The sequence below is a fragment of the Colobus angolensis genome, unplaced genomic scaffold (genome assembly GCF_000951035.1).
Source record: "Colobus angolensis palliatus isolate OR3802 unplaced genomic scaffold, Cang.pa_1.0 Scaffold5, whole genome shotgun sequence".
Taxonomy (NCBI): domain Eukaryota; kingdom Metazoa; phylum Chordata; class Mammalia; order Primates; family Cercopithecidae; genus Colobus; species Colobus angolensis.
The window spans coordinates 19410386-19427842 of record NW_012118487.1 but is presented as its reverse complement, the minus strand read 5'-3'; the positions used below and the strand labels follow the sequence as shown (position 1 = coordinate 19427842).

Sequence of the window (17457 nt, the reverse complement as noted above, 5' to 3'; positions counted from 1 at the left end):
CTTGAAGACCACTCTTGACATGATGTGACTCTCTGACCCAGGGATAAAATAAGCCAGTGCACAGTGTCAATCTTTATTATTAAATATAATCAATGTGGAATTTATTTCTCATATTTCAAATTAAGTCTAAAATCCTCCAGCACCCTAATATTTTATCCAGAACCTCCCGAAGTTCTAATGCTTTGTGGTCCACTTTGTAGACCACTGTCCCCAAAGACCCATGTGGTCTGGAGTAGAGAAAGCACTATGAGGTCTATGATCAATTTTGGAAAAATGTGAGCCACTTTCTTTTCCTCTTCCCACAGCAAACCTATGGCAAACCTCATTAAAAAATGAGAAAAAAAGAGGTGGTGTCTGAAATTTTAGACAAAGAAGCAGGGTTTCTCAGACCAACTCCACCCAGCATAAAATCACACTGGCCTCCAGGGTTTCGTTCTCTTAGACAATGGTACTGGCATCAGTGGACATTTTTCAGTGTTTTGGGTTTGAGGTCCTATCAAGGCTTCACAGCAATGTAACCCCACTCTCTCTGTTAAACACGTTTTGTACGTAAGATGAATCCTTCACTTACCTGATTGACAGTCTCTGGTCGAAGCAAATCATTATCTGTGTTCCCCGAAAGACAAACAAATGGTGAAACAGCTGCTCTTCCTTCCTTGCAGCTCATCAAGTGAGACACGAGCTGGGAGTCTTCACATTCTTTACCTGTGAATTCTGACCATTTGGGACTAGGTCACGTTAGGTTTTAAAAATCAGCCCAGAAAACCCTGTTAAACTCACTGTAGGTCAGGCCACAGCAGGTGACATTCATCTCATCAGAATGAAAACGGATTGAGATACGGTGCGTAAAGTCATGAACGCAGCTTGGCACAGAGTAATCATTCAATCCATGTTGACTATTAACTTATTATCATTACTTTTTTTTATTACCTGTTATTTTTGCCTATGAACTCAGATATAACCTCAGAAACCTCCCAGACATGATGTTCAGGCAGCTCCTACCAGTGGATTTGGAGCTGGCATAAGAGATAAAACACAGGTTCCGTCCAGCAAGTACCATCTCGCTGGACTTTGAAGGCACCAAGTCATGCACTCAGGCCTGGCTCCTTTTTCCCATCATGACACAATCACACACTCCCATCGTCTTTTGTCTGCAGTACTTTCCTTGCTTCCACCATTATTGTCTGCATTTGCTCATGCTGTGTCCTACATCAACAAATCTTGAGTAACTACAATGCTTACCTCACTGTCTTTTACTCCAACTAAGACTATATTAGGAGATAGGGGAATATGGGAATCATTTTATGGCTCCACTCTTTACTCTTAATCTGGCTTGTTCTTCCCATTTATTCTCCCCTAAAAGTTTCCTGCTATAAAATTGAAATTTGGAAGCTTAGTTACTTTGCAATACCAGTCACTCCTCAACCAAGAGCAAATAATTGAAGCAAACAATGATACTTGCAATGTCCACTAGAACTTTCCATAATGATAGAAATAGTTTACCTCTACTATGTCCAAGTAGAAGCTACTAGCACTGGAAAGTTAAAGTGACTAAAGCTAAAGTGACTAAAGAATTAACTTTTCAACTGCTTTATTTTTAACCAACTTAATTTAAATAGTGACACGTAGCTAGCTGGTGGCTACCATATTGGGTAGAATAGACTTACATGATGTTGACTATGTGCCATGCACTGTTTTAAGAACCTTGTAAACATTGATATACCTAATCCTCTAAAATTCTGTAAACTAGGTAATACTTTTAGTCATTTCATTTTATAGATTAAAAAATTGAGACACAGAAAGATTAAGTAACTGGCATGAGACCTCACGGTTAATAAGTAGCAGAGCCAGAATTTAGACCTTGGCACTTTGCTTCCAGAGTTCACATTTGTAACCACTATGCCACTACCTCTCAGGGGAAAAAATGCTAGAAATTGTGCCATTTTTTTTTCATCTGTCATATTTTCTGACCCAGTTTTCCAACCTGAACAGATTGGCAACCTTCCATCAAAATGGTTCATGAATGACTTTTATTTTTTTCCTCCATTGCCCAATAAATACTTGGTAAAGTTTTTTATTTACTTGGAAAACAGAGCCATTGCCACACCCTACAATGGGCTACATTGTTTTCTGGGGATAAAACACTCGGGTTAGCACAGCTGCCCTGTAATAAGCTCTTTTACCAGCTTTGAAGCATCCAATATCCAGACATTTTCTTAGTCAAGATTGTTTACTCTTTAAATTGTTCCAGAATGGAACTAAATTTTGCTTACTGATTCTTGACAAAGGGAGCTGATACTCATTTTTCATGTTCACCGACTTGGAAGCAATCAGTAGGAAGGAGGCAAAATCCTTCATTACTGCCAGGTTATACTCATGTAAAGCAGCTTTGAAATCCTCCGGGAGTTCGGCAAGGATCACCTATGGGCGAAATACATTTCAGAGAGATGTCTTTACTTTTATTTTAAAAATCATACTGCTTGGTGATAGATTGCAGCATAGTTCTGCAGATGGATGTTCATTCATCGAAGCCCTTGATTACTTTATTCACTTGTGAGATTAAGGTAAAATTTCCTTTTGATTTCAACCAACATTTATAAATGTAAATATCTTTCCTAACAAAAGTTGTTTTGACTCCACTTAAGCCAAAACCGCCAATTTAACAGAAACATGTCCTACACCGATCTTAAACTCAGGTATAGTTCCGAGACTTGAGGGACATATTTAGAGACCAAGTAACAAGTTAGTGTAGCAATAGTAGCGACAATTCTTTTTTTTTTTTTTGAGACGGAGTCTCGCTGTGTCGCCCGGGCTGGAGTGCAGTGGCCGGATCTCAGCTCACTGCAAGCTCCGCCTCCCGGGTTCACGCCATTCTCCTGCCTCAGCCTCCCGAGTAGCTGGGACTACAGGCGCCCGCCACCTCGCCCGGCTAGTTTTTTGTATTTTTTTAGTAGAGACGGGGTTTCACCATGTTAGCCAGGATGGTCTCGATCTCCTGACCTCGTGATCCGCCCGTCTCGGCCTCCCAAAATGCTGGGATTACAGGCAATTCTTTATTGAGTTCAGATTATGTGCCAACACTGTGCTGTGCTGCCCCAAGAACTTGTTGTTTGTCCGCTCAATTAATCCTGAGAACAACCCTATGCAGTAAACATTTTCGTCTCCATTTTGTACATGAGGGAGCTAAGCCTCACAGAGGTAAACTTGTTCCAAATACAACAGGTAGTAGATAGAGAAGTAGCTGGTATTGCAAGCTAACTCAGCTTCCAAATGTCATGTTTAAAAACAAATTCTTTCAGAATTTGGACTAGAAGTTTCTTTAGCGTGGGTTAGAAATAGCTATGATATTAGAAATGTTCTTGGTTTTCTTCTATTACAATTGTGGGTTCATTATTTATTGATATTTTCCTTATTTTATTCATACCCTGTACTTTTCCAATAATCGAGGTATTTTATAAGGGTGAAGATAAAACACTATAATCATATAAATCAAAATTTGGTAAAAAGGAAAGAAAAGCAAGAAAGAGAGGCTAAAATGGGGCACAAATTATATTCTACGATTCCTAGGAGCAAGTGTGAATGACACATTTCAGAATGTCTATCAGATAAACAGTTATTTATTCTGAGCACTAATATCAGATAAGAATTTTCTGGAGGATTCTTATAAAAGGCACACTGTGTGGACATAATAAAGAATGCCCCTACCAACTCCTTACAGTAGATAGTATGACAATTTCCACAAGCCTACTTTGGACTCAGCTTTATCTGTGGATGGACCAAGACAAAAGAACAAATTGACAGGTGCAGTTCTACACTCTGGTCAAAGTGATATGGTCTCTTTACTGCTCCATACCCTGCCATTGGGCCACCACTGGACACCGTTCTAGGGGAACATGTGCTGCTTATCACCTACACCTTGTGTTGTTTGCCACCTTCTCCAATGTGTATGCTATACAGACCCATCAGGAGAGCAAGCTCTTGGAAGGTAGCAACTATGTTTCCCAACCATGATTTTTGTTACAGTTTGCACGTATTTATTGCTCAATAAATCTTCACTGACTAATATAGAGTAGTTATCCCAAATTACAGTACATAATATTACAGGTACATTAGATGATTTAGCATGACACACAGAACATTAAATAATTATCAACCAGTTTTACAAAATGAAAAGCTAGACGGGCACAGTGGCTCATGCCTGTAATCCCACCACTTTGAGAAGCCAAGGTGGGCAGATCACTTGAGGTCAGCAGTTTAAAACCAACCTGGACAACCTGATGAAACCTCAACTATACTAAAAATACAAAAATAATTAGTCGAGCGTGGTGGCAAGTGCCTGTAATCCCAGCCACTTGGGAGGCTGAGGCAGGAGAATGGCTTGAACCCGGGAGCTGGAAGTTGCAGTGAGCTGAGATTGCACCACTGCACTCTAGCCTGGGCTACAGAGCAAGACTCTGTCTCAATCAATCAATCAATAAAATATCTTCTTTCCAGTCCTCTTCTATTCTTTCTGATAACCCTAGAAAGTCCAGAGGCAATAGACCACCATTCTTTCTCTAAAAGTTGATAATCTCTTTTTGTAGCAAAGAGAGAGCAGCTTTAGCTGAGAACCTATGTTAACTACATCTATTCTTATGGCTTCCTTAATTTTGAAACCAAAGATCCTGGCTTTCTATTTATAGTAGTAGTAAATATGAACTTTCCTTTTTAAATACTTTAAAACGTGTATGCATTTAAGAAAAGGATTAACAGTTCCAGTGGTGTGCAATGTGGATATATGTCAGTAACTAAAATTGGGTGCTCAAGTCTGGAGGTATATCCAGAGGCATTGTGAGGTCAGAAAGCCTAGATTGATGCTAATTCTCTTTTTGTTCTCTATTTATTAGAGTTACTGGATAGCAACAAGCTTCTTCTACATTCCCAGGTTCTACTGCACATTTTCTTAGGTTTTGTTTGCTTGTTTGCTTGTTATTATTTTGTTGTTGTGTCTTTTAAAAAAAATAAGAAATTGGAAACAGTGTTACAAATAAACTTAGAAAATAATTTTTCTTTCAGTCTCTCAACCCTCAAGTTAGGGGATTCTTTCTTAGGTGACTACCTCAATATTGTCTGAAGAGGAAGAGGACATTAGAGCTCATGATGTAATTCCTTCCCTGCATTCCCATCCCTAGCTGTAAACAATCCTTGTAAACAAGGGAACTACAGGTTCAGCAGTAGGGCTGTCATTCTATTTAAACGACTGTTTGTGTATGTAATATCTGTTGCTACTGAATTACAAAATTTGCTCCAATAAAATGAAAAAACTTTAGGGATAAGAATTGTTTGTTAGATTAGCAGGGGAAGATGTTTGAACTAAAAATTAAATAGAACTCTAATTATGAGAAGACAACACTATTAAAACAAACGGAGTAGCTTATATAAAATGTAACCCTATAGGTACTGAATGCTTTCCAGTAGCATACATTTAATAACTATCATTATTACATCATTATAAGTATAACAAAACTTTACCTTTGACTGAGAAAAACTTAAATCAGCATTTTGGAATTTTGCTGGAATATATTTTCTTGCAAATAAATTTGCCAATACTAACACGAGCTTTTCCATCACATCTTGGGAAAACTGTTGTGCGCCTATTTAAATAAAGAGCACTATTGTAAATAACAGTAATGTTGATTCCATGTATTTTGTGCTTAAATTTGTTTTTATAGTACATTACCTTTTGTTGAAGGCAAAATTTTCTAGTAAATATATATCTCAGAAATTGACCATATTTGCCACACTATGTACACATTTAATTTTTTGGTTAAGACAGGAGCTTTTACATTCTGTGCCTTGTTTTTCATCCTTACTATACCAGCCCTAGTTCCCAACCCAGAATGTTTACTAACTGGTTTCCTGACTTGCACTCTCCTTTCTTCAGGCCATCTTGAGAGTCATCAGTCTTTCCAAAGCATGAATATAAGCATGTCCCCCACTTACTCAAAAATCTTTGAGGTTATCTCAATAGCTAATTGAAAAATCCAGGTTCCTTGGCCTGCCACTTAGGGTGTTTCAAATGCCGTCAAAACGAAGCTCCCAAACTTACCTACCAACACTTCTAAACACTAGTTCTAGGTTCTGGTCATCTTGACCTACTCTCCATTCCCCATAACACATGAGCACCATACCATAGGCATTAAGAGGTGGCTAGGTTTAATTAACTGGGCTCTGAAGCATACTAGAATCACATGACCATCAGAAACTTATTCTCTTTCTATGCTTCTCAGTATTCTCTTCTGCAAATATTCTTTATTAGTTAAGTAATACATAAGTAGCCCCCAAATACTCTATTAGAATAAATATAAGTTGACTTTTAGTGTCTAATTTTTTGGTATCTGTAAATCTGAACATATACTTAGTATTTATTTGCTTCAAAAAAAAGAGAAGAAGGAGGAAGAAGAGAAAAACATATCTGAGGTTTTGGCTTTTCAATAAATATGTTGCCATTTTTGGACTACAGGTATAAAACCCAAGCTTACCTTTCCAGGCTGGCTTACAGAGATTATGGAAAAGGCCTCTCTTGAGAAAATTTACAAAAACAAGATTTGAAGGTTCATGACCATGCAAATATGATGCAAGTCCTGCAAATTTTTTTGGAGTACCATTTTTATTTAAATAGTCCTAAAAATAAGGAAAAAAACATTGATTTAACTTACCATGTACTCAAATACCATAAAATACCAGGGTGAGTGATTGACAAATATTACCTGACTTCATTTATTAGTAAATGATAAGTAACATTATCATTGAATGCAGCTTATAGAAAGTTCAGTTGGTTTAGCATAGAAAGAAATTTACATAGTATTAAATAGAATAGGAAAGCCAAAGCGTGATCATACCTCTTTGATCAGGAGCTGCAAAGAAAACAAAAAATAAAGTTTCAAAGTCTTCATGACTCTTGGTCTCTTAAAAGACAGCAATGAATGCTTTAGCACTGACAACACCTATAAAAGAAGAGTACTTTAATTTATCTAGTTTTAAACAGTATTTGTAAATACTGATATGTAATAAATAGTACACATACATATTACATAGATAATGTTACCAGATCTCATGTGAAAGTAAATTTCACTTGATTTCACATTATCTCTTTGACTGTGTCTTCACATGCTACATGCTTCCTTAAATTAAATACGTCACATAAAGCAGAATTGTTATACATAACACAGATTGGCAAATAATCTGCTAAATCTCTGAAACAGTGGTGACTCATAATGGCCTAAACAAATAAAGTATGAAAGCCAATCTGGCTTACAAGTTTAGCTCTCTTAGGCCTAGAAGGCAAACTGAGTAATTACATTGTTCTGAGTCTTGAGTTATCCCATCAAACCTGATGGAACTAGGTAGATTGCAGTCAACAGAATGGAAATATTTGGATCTGTGTCATCACCCAAATTTCATGTCAAATTGTAATCCCCAATGTGGGAGGTGGGGCCTGATGGGAGGTGATTGGATCATGGAGGTGAATTTCCCCTTTGGTGCTGTTCTCGTGATAGTGAGTGAGTTATTGTGAAATCTGTTGTTTAAAAGTGTGTAGCAGCTCCCTTCTGCCTGTCTTCCTCCTGCTCTAGCCGTGTAACACATGCCTACTTCCCCTTCACCTTCTGCCATGATTGAAAGTTTCCTGAGGCCTACCCACAAGCAGAAGCTGCTTATGCTTCCTGTACAGCCTACAGAATCATGACCCAATAAAATATCTTTTCTTTATGAATTACCCAGTGTCAAGTGTCTCTGTATAGCAGTGTGAGAATGAACTAATACAGAAAGTTGATACTAATACAGAAAGATATATGAAAATGTGAAAGCAGTTTTGGAACTGGGTAGTGGACAGAAGTTGGAATTTTGCGGAGGGCTCAAAAGAAGACAGGAAGATGAGGGAAAGTTTGGAACATCCTAAAGACTTGTTAAACTGTTGTGGTCAAAATGCTAATAGTAGTATGGACAGTGAAGTCCAGGCTAACAAGGTCTCGGATGGACATGAAGAACTTATTGGGAACTGGAGCAAAGGTCACTTGTTAAGTGTTAGCAAAGAGGTTAGCTGTACTGAGCTTCTGCTCTAGGGATATGTAGAAATGTGAACTTGAAAGAGATCATTTGGCTGGGCACAGTGGCTCATGCCTGTAATCCCAGCACTGTGGGAGGCCGAGGCGGGCAGATCACGAGGTCAGGAGATCAAGACCATCTTGGTTAACATGGTGAAACACCGTCTCTACTAAAAATACAAAAAAAAAAAAAAAAATTAGTCGGGCGTGGTGGCAGGCACCTGTAGTTCCAGCTACTCTGGAGGCTGAGGCAGGAGAATGGTGTGAACCCGAGAGACAGAGCTTGCAGTGAACCGAGATTGTGCCACTGCACTCCACCCTGGGTGACAGAGTGAAACATCATCTCAAAAAAAAAAAAGAAAGAAAGATATGATTTAGGGTATGTGGCAGAAATGAATTTCTAAGTAGTAAAGTGTTCAAGATGTAGCCTGGCTACTTCTGTCAACCTATGTGCATATGTGTTAGCAAAGAAATGACCCGAAACTGGAACTTGTATTTGAAAGGGAAGTAGAATGTAAATCTGAAAAATTTGCAGCCTAGCCATGTGGCAGAAAAGAAAAGGCTACTTTCTGGGCAGGAATTCAAGCAGCCTGCATATATTTGTATAACTAAAAGGAAGGAAAATGCTGATAGCCAAGATAATTGGAAAAGGCCTCATAGGCATTTCAGCGACCTTTGCAACATTCCCTCCCATCACAGGCTGAAGTGCAGTAGGTCATAGCTCACGGCAACCTCAAATTCCTGGACTCAAGTGATCCTCCTGCCTCAGCCTCCCAAATAGCTGGGACTATAGGTACATGCCACCATACCCAGCCAGTGAAACTTTTTCTAATAAAGAAACCAAAGCAATTAAAATAGAAACCAAATTAAAAATCTAATTTAATATACTTATTACTTCAAAAACAACTTGAATGTGATAAATTGAAAAGGTTCTGAATATGATAAACACTATCAATTAAAAAACAACTATAGAAACTTCCCCTAAAAAAGTAACATATAAGAATAAAGAAAAGGATCCATATACATGGACAGAAAATGTCAAGTGACCTACAAAAAAAAAAGCAATCAGTAGGGCCACAGATTATATCTCCACAACAGTAGATGCCAAAGAAAATGAAGCATCAACAATTTTGAAAACTAATGGCTCAAATCCAATACATTTATGCCTGGTTAAATTGTCCTTACTACAAAATAAACAGAAATCTCCTCGAATATGCAGGAGCCCAGAAAACAGGCCACCCTCATAAACGTTATTATATAAAAAACAACAACAAAAAACTTGAAAGTGTATTACTCTCTCTTCCTGGGAGATTAATCAAAATTAAGAGCTCAAGAATGGGGTCATTTTTACATAGAACTGGATGTCGCTGTTCTCTGTGACTATCAACAGGCACACACCTGACTCACTACAGGGTTCTGGGAAGACTCTTCGTCTTGGCAAATGGAATCTGATGTAACTGGCCATGATAATGAATATATAAGAATATGGAAAACTTGGCAACCTTACAATGACATTTTATTAAATTTAAATTTTAATGTGAATTATATATTACTCAACATGGGGTTATATCCCCCAAAATTGTTCTGATTGAAAACCTCAGGCAAATTTACCAGATTCTGGTATCTAATTCAACATAACTGCATCCATTCTTTAAAAAGGAAACACTTACCCACATTTAGGTAGAAAAGACTGGGAGAAATATATCAAAATAATAAAGCAGTTTCCTTTGAGTAGCGGAACTATCGCTTCTTGGCCTTTTGGCTAAGATCAAGTGAGTAGTGGAACTAGGTATTGGTGAGTTTTCCTTCTTTCAGCTTTTCTATGGTTCCAAATAAACTTTTATAAACAGGTAATTTTATATTTAAAATACAGTTTTTATTTTTAATATAGCAATACTGTTTTCCTCATTCTTATCTGGAATTAAGAGTGATACATTTGAGAACAAATTCAATCTTTCATTTCAATTATAATTCTTCTGTTAATTCTTTAATGTAGAAATTTCTTATTGATCTAATTAAGTGGCAAATGCTGACAACATAACAGAATTTAAGGTAGAAGCAAATCTATTTTTCCACAAAAAATATATAGACAGTCAAAAACAAGTTATATTATCAGTTTTCAGTTATACTTGATCTCCTTTATAAAGGAAAAAGTAAAAAACAACATATAAAGAGAATGAAAAAGTTAGCAAGTGTTTTTCCCATTCTTCTCTTTAATGAATACTAAAGCAAAACAAACAAACAAAAAAACCTAAAACTAAAATCATAAGACCTGAGACTATGAATGATAATAGCTAGCATTTATGTGTTTACGAATATGATGCTAAGAAGTCCTTGACTTGCATTAATTAGTTCATTTAATTTAACTACAATCTATAGTGGTTGTTATTGCCATTTTATGGCTGACAGTTCTGAGGTTTAGGAAAATGTAATCGCCTTATTAAAGTTTAATAGTCAGTAAATAATTACACCAGGGATGTATTCCAGACCTTTATGAGCCTATAGCCAAAATTCAACCACTATACTACATTGCTTTTCACATATTAAAATAACCCTGGTAATTCTTAGTGCCTTAAGGTCTTTGGTGGTAAAACAAAATTAATTATTTTATTCTGTCCTGAAGAAATATATAATAATCAAGAAAATACAACGCATTAAAAGAGTGATGAAACTGAAGAGATATTGCTACTGTTGACCTAAAAAAATACTGAGGCAAAATTAATATAGAGTCCATTTGGGCCAAGGTTGAGGACAGCTGTCTGGGACAGACACACTTCCAAGCTGTCCTAAGGAGTATTCTGCTCAGCTTTTGTTACAAGATTTTTTAAAGGCAAAAGGGGACAAGAAGTGGGCTGATACAAAGCTTTTTGACAGGAGTTCTCATAGTTTTACAGAAATAACATTGATCTGTGATTGGCTATACATTGTTGAACTACAGGGAATGAGGTACGGTGTCCAATGTATGGTGCTTTATGGCTACTTCATGTCAGTTAGCCTAGAGCCCACACAGCAAGTGGCCTCAAGAGGTAATTATTTAGCTCAAGAGGGGAGTGAGACATGACTGCTGTCACACCCTGCCACATTCCAATGCCTCTCTGGGCCTGATAATTAAAGGGCACTCACATTCCTCAGATAAAAAGTTTCTTGGCTGGGCACGCTGGCTCACACCTGTAATCTCAACATTTTGTGAGGCCAAGGCAGGGGTGATGATTAACACTGTGTGTCAACTTGATTAGATTGAAGGATTCAAAGCATTGATCCTAGGTGTATCTTTGAGGGTGTTGCCAAAGGAGATTACATTTGAGTCAGTGGGCTGGGAAAGGCAGACACACCCTTAATGTGGGTGGTCACCACCTAATCAGCTGACAGCAAGGCCAGAATATAAAGCAGGCAGAAGAACGTGTAAAAGCTAGACTGATTTAGCCTCCCAGCCTACATCTTTCTCCCATGCTGGATACTTCCTGCCCTTGAACATCAGACTCCAAGTTCTTTTGTTTTGGGACTCAGACTGGCTTCCTTGCTCCTCAGTTTGCAGACGGCCTATTATGGGGCCTTGTGATCATGTGAGTTAATACTTAATAAACTCTTCTTTATACATATATCTATCCTGTTAGTTCTGTCGTTCTAGAGAACCCTGACTAATACAGTAGGTGGACTGCTTGAGTCTAGGAGTTTGAGACCAGTCTGGGCAACAGTGAGCCCTCAACTCTACAAAAATAAAATAAAATAAAAATTAGCTGGGCATGGTGATGTACACCTGTAGTCCCAGCTACTCAGGATGCTGACATGGGAAGATCGCTTGAGCCCAGGTGATCAAGGCTGCAGTAAACCATGATTGCACTACTGCACTCCAGCCTAGGTGACACAGCGAGACCCTATCTCCAAAAACAAAAACAAACAAACAAAAAGAAAGTTTATTTTCTTTCTCAAGACAGACTTCCTAAAGAGCAGCAGACCTGACTAGAGCCAGGTCAGTAATGAAGACTGAACCTCAGGCAGTGTCCATCACGGTACCTTTGCCTTGGCATCCTCTGGGTCGTCTCCCTTGGAAGCCAGCAGCATGAGTCGCAAGACCAGGGTTATGCTGAGAGGGAACTGTCCTCTCAGCTCAGGAACACTGGATGCAAGGAGTCTTTTTATTTTGGGCAATGGGATATCAAAGAAATATACATTTCCAAGCAGGTCTTGACCTCTTCTTCCAGCACGACCAGACATCTGGAAGCAGCAAAGAATCACAATGTAAAACCTCCCCAAATAATTTCCTATGAAGTCCAAAGATCTATGACTTTACACTTGTTATCCGGGGTTGTGTTAAATTGTGCATTTAGTCCTGAAACTAATCTATGTTAACATGGCACTTAAAAAATACAGTGTGGCTGGGCCAAAGAGATAATGAGGCATTGTGATATATATTTGGTCTTTGGCCCCAGTCGCTGGCATATGACTCCTAAAATCCTTGGACTCTCCAACATCTTTGTATAAATAAGTTGGCTGATGGCTGGCAGTCTCTAGGCAGCTTCAGGATGGGGACTGGTCACCAGAAAGACCAAGGCATAATTAGAGGAATGGGACTTTCAGCCCCTCCTCGCAATTTCCGGGGAAGGGAGAAGGGCTGAAGGTTAAGTTGATCACCAGTGGCTAACGGTTTAATTCATCAGGCCTGTGTAATGAAGTTTCCATAAAAACCTAAAGGGACTGTCTCAAAGAGCTTCCAGACAGCTGAATACACGGAGGTTCCTGGAGGGTGGTGTGCCCTGAGACGGCATGGGAGTTCCATGCCCCTTGACCCATACCTTGCCCTCACAGCTCTTCTTCTGTATCCTTTATAACATCCTTCATAATAAACTGATAAACGTTAAGTGTTTAAGTTCCATGAACCACTCTAGCAAGTTAACTGAACCCAAAGAGGGGGTCATGGGAACCCCAACTTGAAGCCAGTTGGTCACAAGTTCCAGAGGACCGGACTTGTGACTGGTGTCTGAAGAGGAGGCAGTCTTGGAGACTGAGCCCTCAATGTGTGGAATCTGATGCTATCTTCAGGCTGGTAACGCGGAATTGAATTGAGCTGCAGAACCGACTGCTCATTTGGTGGTGAGCAGAAATCCCCACACATCTGGTCACAGAAGTCTTGTGTGTTGATTGTAGTGATTATTAAAGTGAGATAATAGAAAAAGCAGTTTGTGTTTTTCCTTATATTCAGAGGTAGCGTTGTTAACAGGTATTCCCTATCATGCAGACAACTGTACCAGGGATTGTAAGATGATATGTAAAAGAAACTTACAAATGGAACCTGCTGTCAAGGAGCTTAGAGTCCATATACCCCCCACTCTTTCTCACCACACACAGACAAAGAGAAGGAGAGAGACAGGGAGGGAGGGAGGGATGGAGAAGGAAAGGGAGAGGGGGAGAGAGAGAGAGAGGAATAGAACTAGAGAGTGGCTTAAATAGGGAAAGTTTTCAACCTTGTTTTCAATCAGACCCTTTTTTGCAAATGAAGGATTCAACCTTCTTCAGTTCTGCTTGGTTGAAATAGTTGAGTCCTGACTGGGTGGTTTCAAGCTCCAAACCAGAAGAGTCTGCTGGATGTTTCCTTCAAACAGCTGGAAGTGGGGAATTCCAACCACACTTGGCACCACCAACAGCAACTGTTCCCTATTTAAGCCATTTTCTCTAACTCTTTTAACAAATAGAGTTAAAAGTAATGAAATTTAAAAAGTGTGCCTAAGCCTCTTGAGATAAAATCAAGTAAATTTATTGAAAGAGACAACATTCTGAAAGGCTTTGTGGAAGAGGTATGTCAAGGACCAACTAATTGCAGAAGAAATAACAGCCATGTATTCAATGCTTAATATGTGCTAGGCTCTTTGTATAAATTAGTTTTAGGCAGTCGTCATAATAATCCAGTGAGGTAGAGAGTATTGTCAGTCCCAGTTAAAGATATAGAAGGACTTCTAATGTGATTTTGAAAAAAAAAAAAAAGAAGAAGAAGAAGAACAAAGATGAGAAAACTGAGCACAGAGAACTTAAGTAACTTAGCCACAATCTAACAACTGAGAAGTAGCAGATTCAACTAATCCCTGATTTTTTTTTTTTTTAATCAAAGTCATGTCCCCAAGGACCATGTGAGCCTGCCTCTGGGAATCCTAAAAATGAGATTCCTGAAGATTACATGGTAGACAACCCATGCAAAAAAATGATACCAGAGAAGAGAGCAAGAAGACAGATTAGAAAGATGGTTAGAAACAGTAAGAAGATTAGACTGATCAGGACAAATGTTCATAAGCATAAGAATATACATATTTTAGATAGAGAGCAAAAGGGATTTTGTTGATAAAGGGCTTGAATATTGCCAACATTTCTATATTTGATCCCAGAGTAGAATCAGCCATCAAATGTCCCCTTGCCAGAAAATGACATGAAGAAAAACTATGCTATCCATCATCTGTGGCACAGAATAGAATACGGGCAAATGATAACCAGGAGGACTATTAAAGTAGGCCCCTGGCCAACAGACAGAATGGACTCCTGTGGCTGAGGTGCTCAAAGTTACAACAGAACTAGGTAGCCACAGCAGGGTGAGGGAGTGGTCATGCACGCTGTGTTCTCAGAAACAGGTAAAGGTGTCAAAGGACCCTTCCTACAATCAAGCCAAACCAGCTGCTGTTGGTGGTGCTAAGATAAACTGTGGTTGAAAATCTCCATTCCTAGTTGTTCGAAACATCTGATGGAAACTTCTGCTTCGAAGCTTGGAAACCATTCGGTTAGGGCTCAACTATTCCAACCAATCAGAACGGAAGAAGTTTGAATCCTTCATTTGCAAACAAAGGATCTGACTGAAAATAAGGCTGAGAACTTTCCCTATTTAAGCCAGACCCTCCCTTTGTTCTTTGAAGAGCCTACTTTCACATACAGTAAAGGCTGAGTTTCTCCAATCTGCAGATTATTTTTTACAGAAAATAAAACTGTTTTGCCTCTGCAGATCTCATGTCCTTTTGTTAACACTCTTACAATAGCCCTGGGTAAAGAATGAAGGAAGAAGGATGCTGGCTACAGAAATCGAGAGACAGAAATCTGAGGGCACCACTGCAGAAGAGTAATTGGATGATTTTTGTAATAGATTAAGCATCAAAAGTAAAGGAGAGAAAAGCATTAAAGATGACTCTGGAGTGAAAAAGTGTGCACAGTAAATGAAGAAGGAAATGTTTATTAAGGACCTTCAATGTGTCTCTTTCCTAGTTCACTTAATCCTTACAGAGGCAGTGGGGTAGTGATTATCACAGCCATTCTGGAGATAGAGAAGGAAGATCCAGCAGTTCAGATATCTCACCTGAAGTCTCACATCTGTTTGACAATAATCACCTCATGTCTGCAGATTTTCCGTGATCATGGTTTCCATTATACCACAACTGAAAATGACAGCCTAGCATAGATGGATGCACATTGTACAGAAGAAATCATCAGTTCCACAAATACCTTCAGCATCTCTTGTCATTCCCATGCTAATTGTTATTTGAGATACAAATTCCTTAATGGAATTTACAAGAGTACATAACAACAACAGTGAGAGAACAAGCGCAATCACATTTCCCCAAAGCTGGAGTAATCAAACAAGACTTCAAAGAAAACACATAAAGACAGTTCAATCAGACCCTTGTAAAGGGGCTACGATTTCAATCAGGGGAAAGAAGGGAAAGTCTCTAAGAGGAAGAAGGAGAGCAAAGGTCCTGATGAACAAGGCATAGCAGAAATGAGAGGTCAGTTACTAAAACAATTTGTGCCAGAAGGTTCTCACTAGGAAAAAACAATAAATAAATATATATATATTTAAAAATCACATGGTGATCAGGATGCAAAGGGCCCTACTAATAACAGCTGGCATTCATCAAGCACTTACTATGTGCTGGGCACAGTTCTGAGTGGTGTACATTTTTCAGTTAGTCCTCATAATAACCTTCTGAAATATAATTATTCTCACCATCATACAGATTGAGAAACTGACACCTGAGAAATTAACTAACGTGTCCGTGGTTGAACAGCTAGTAAAGGGTAAGGTCAGACTTAAGCCTAGGGAATCTAGAACCAGATCCCCCTATATTAATCCTTATATACACTCCTTCAGAAACACTGTGAAGATTTAGTACATAGGTAACCGAGGCAAGACTTGAGCGAGGCCACCAGAGGAGGGGCAGGGCAACAGGCTGGTTTGAACGTAGGCAGAATCAAGGTAACGCTGACATGGCGGTGAAGAGGCCCAGGAAAGGATACCAAGAGACTGTGAAGCAATAAGGGCATTCTGATGACTAGAGAAATCCCAGGCTTATGCCAATAAGGAGACTTCTGCAGACCCTGGGAGGCAGCGAATGTGTTTTTGCTTATGGGAGAGAAGTGACTCATTAGGACCCAGGCAGCAGACTATGGTAGGCAGCTTTCTCAGTGGCTGCCCCCAATGATTCTAATAATCACAGCTTCCTGCTACTTACAGCCTTGTGTAATCTGCTCTCCTTGATTGTTGAAGAAAATCCAGAAAGGTGAAGCTAACAAGTATTCTCTTTATTTTACAGGCAATAAAGTCCTATGAAGATTGAATAACATGAGGAAGACACCTAGGAGCAGGTCATGACATGTATTTGACTCATAATAAATGCCATTTGAAGGAATATATAAATGAGTATATTTTAAACGATAGAAAATGGAAAGACCAAAAGGAGAAAACGGCATGTTAGCAGAAAATCCACATCTTTTTTTTTTTTCAATTAACACAGTAAAGCATATTATTTGCTTTAAAGACCTAATATAAAATACATAGTTCAGGGGTCTGTATTACCCACTGTGCTAGGAAAAATCACACTCCCATGAGACTAGATTCCTCTATCAAAAAAAAGCTAGAAGGAAGGGAGATGCATAGCTTCATGCCTCATATTCAAATAGATCTAGAGAAAGAACAAGATTTTGATACAGCTGGACAAAGTCACTGAAGCCAGTTCCTGGGAAATCAGCTTTGGAGACTGAATTTTCTATTTATATTTCTAAATAATAACTTAACCGTTGAGTGAGAAATGTAAATCCACAGGTAGATTTTCTTTTTTAAGACTTTTAAGTTTAAAACATAGTAAATGCTTACTTCTAGTTGGAAGATGTGTCAAAATACTGAGGTGAAGTCAAAATAATGACAGCTAAACTAAGGCTGTAGCTACAAGATCATGACGAAACTGAAATGTATGAAATACTTTTGGTACAAAAGTGCAAGCAGTAGAACTAACATTTTCTGGTTCTCATCATATGACACATCCTTCTAGACAAATTGTAAATAACATGGAAATGCATTTCTGATTTAAGTGCATTTCTCTAAACAGGGGCAACCTGATATTTGGGA

General features: G+C 38.6%; 1 protein-coding gene across 1 annotated transcript in view; it reads right to left on the bottom strand.

Moving 5' to 3' along the window:
• DDX60L (DEAD (Asp-Glu-Ala-Asp) box polypeptide 60-like) overlaps positions 1-17457 on the bottom strand; it is a 118716-nt gene that overhangs the window by 16350 nt on the left and 84909 nt on the right. The window contains exons 30-35 of the mRNA XM_011959644.1: positions 12099-12299; positions 6882-6986; positions 6522-6663; positions 5512-5633; positions 2274-2421; positions 572-714 (exon numbers count right to left, since the gene is read on the bottom strand). Of these exons, the coding sequence (XP_011815034.1) occupies positions 572-714; positions 2274-2421; positions 5512-5633; positions 6522-6663; positions 6882-6986; positions 12099-12299 (861 nt within the window). The remainder of the gene's footprint in view (positions 1-571; positions 715-2273; positions 2422-5511; positions 5634-6521; positions 6664-6881; positions 6987-12098; positions 12300-17457) is intronic.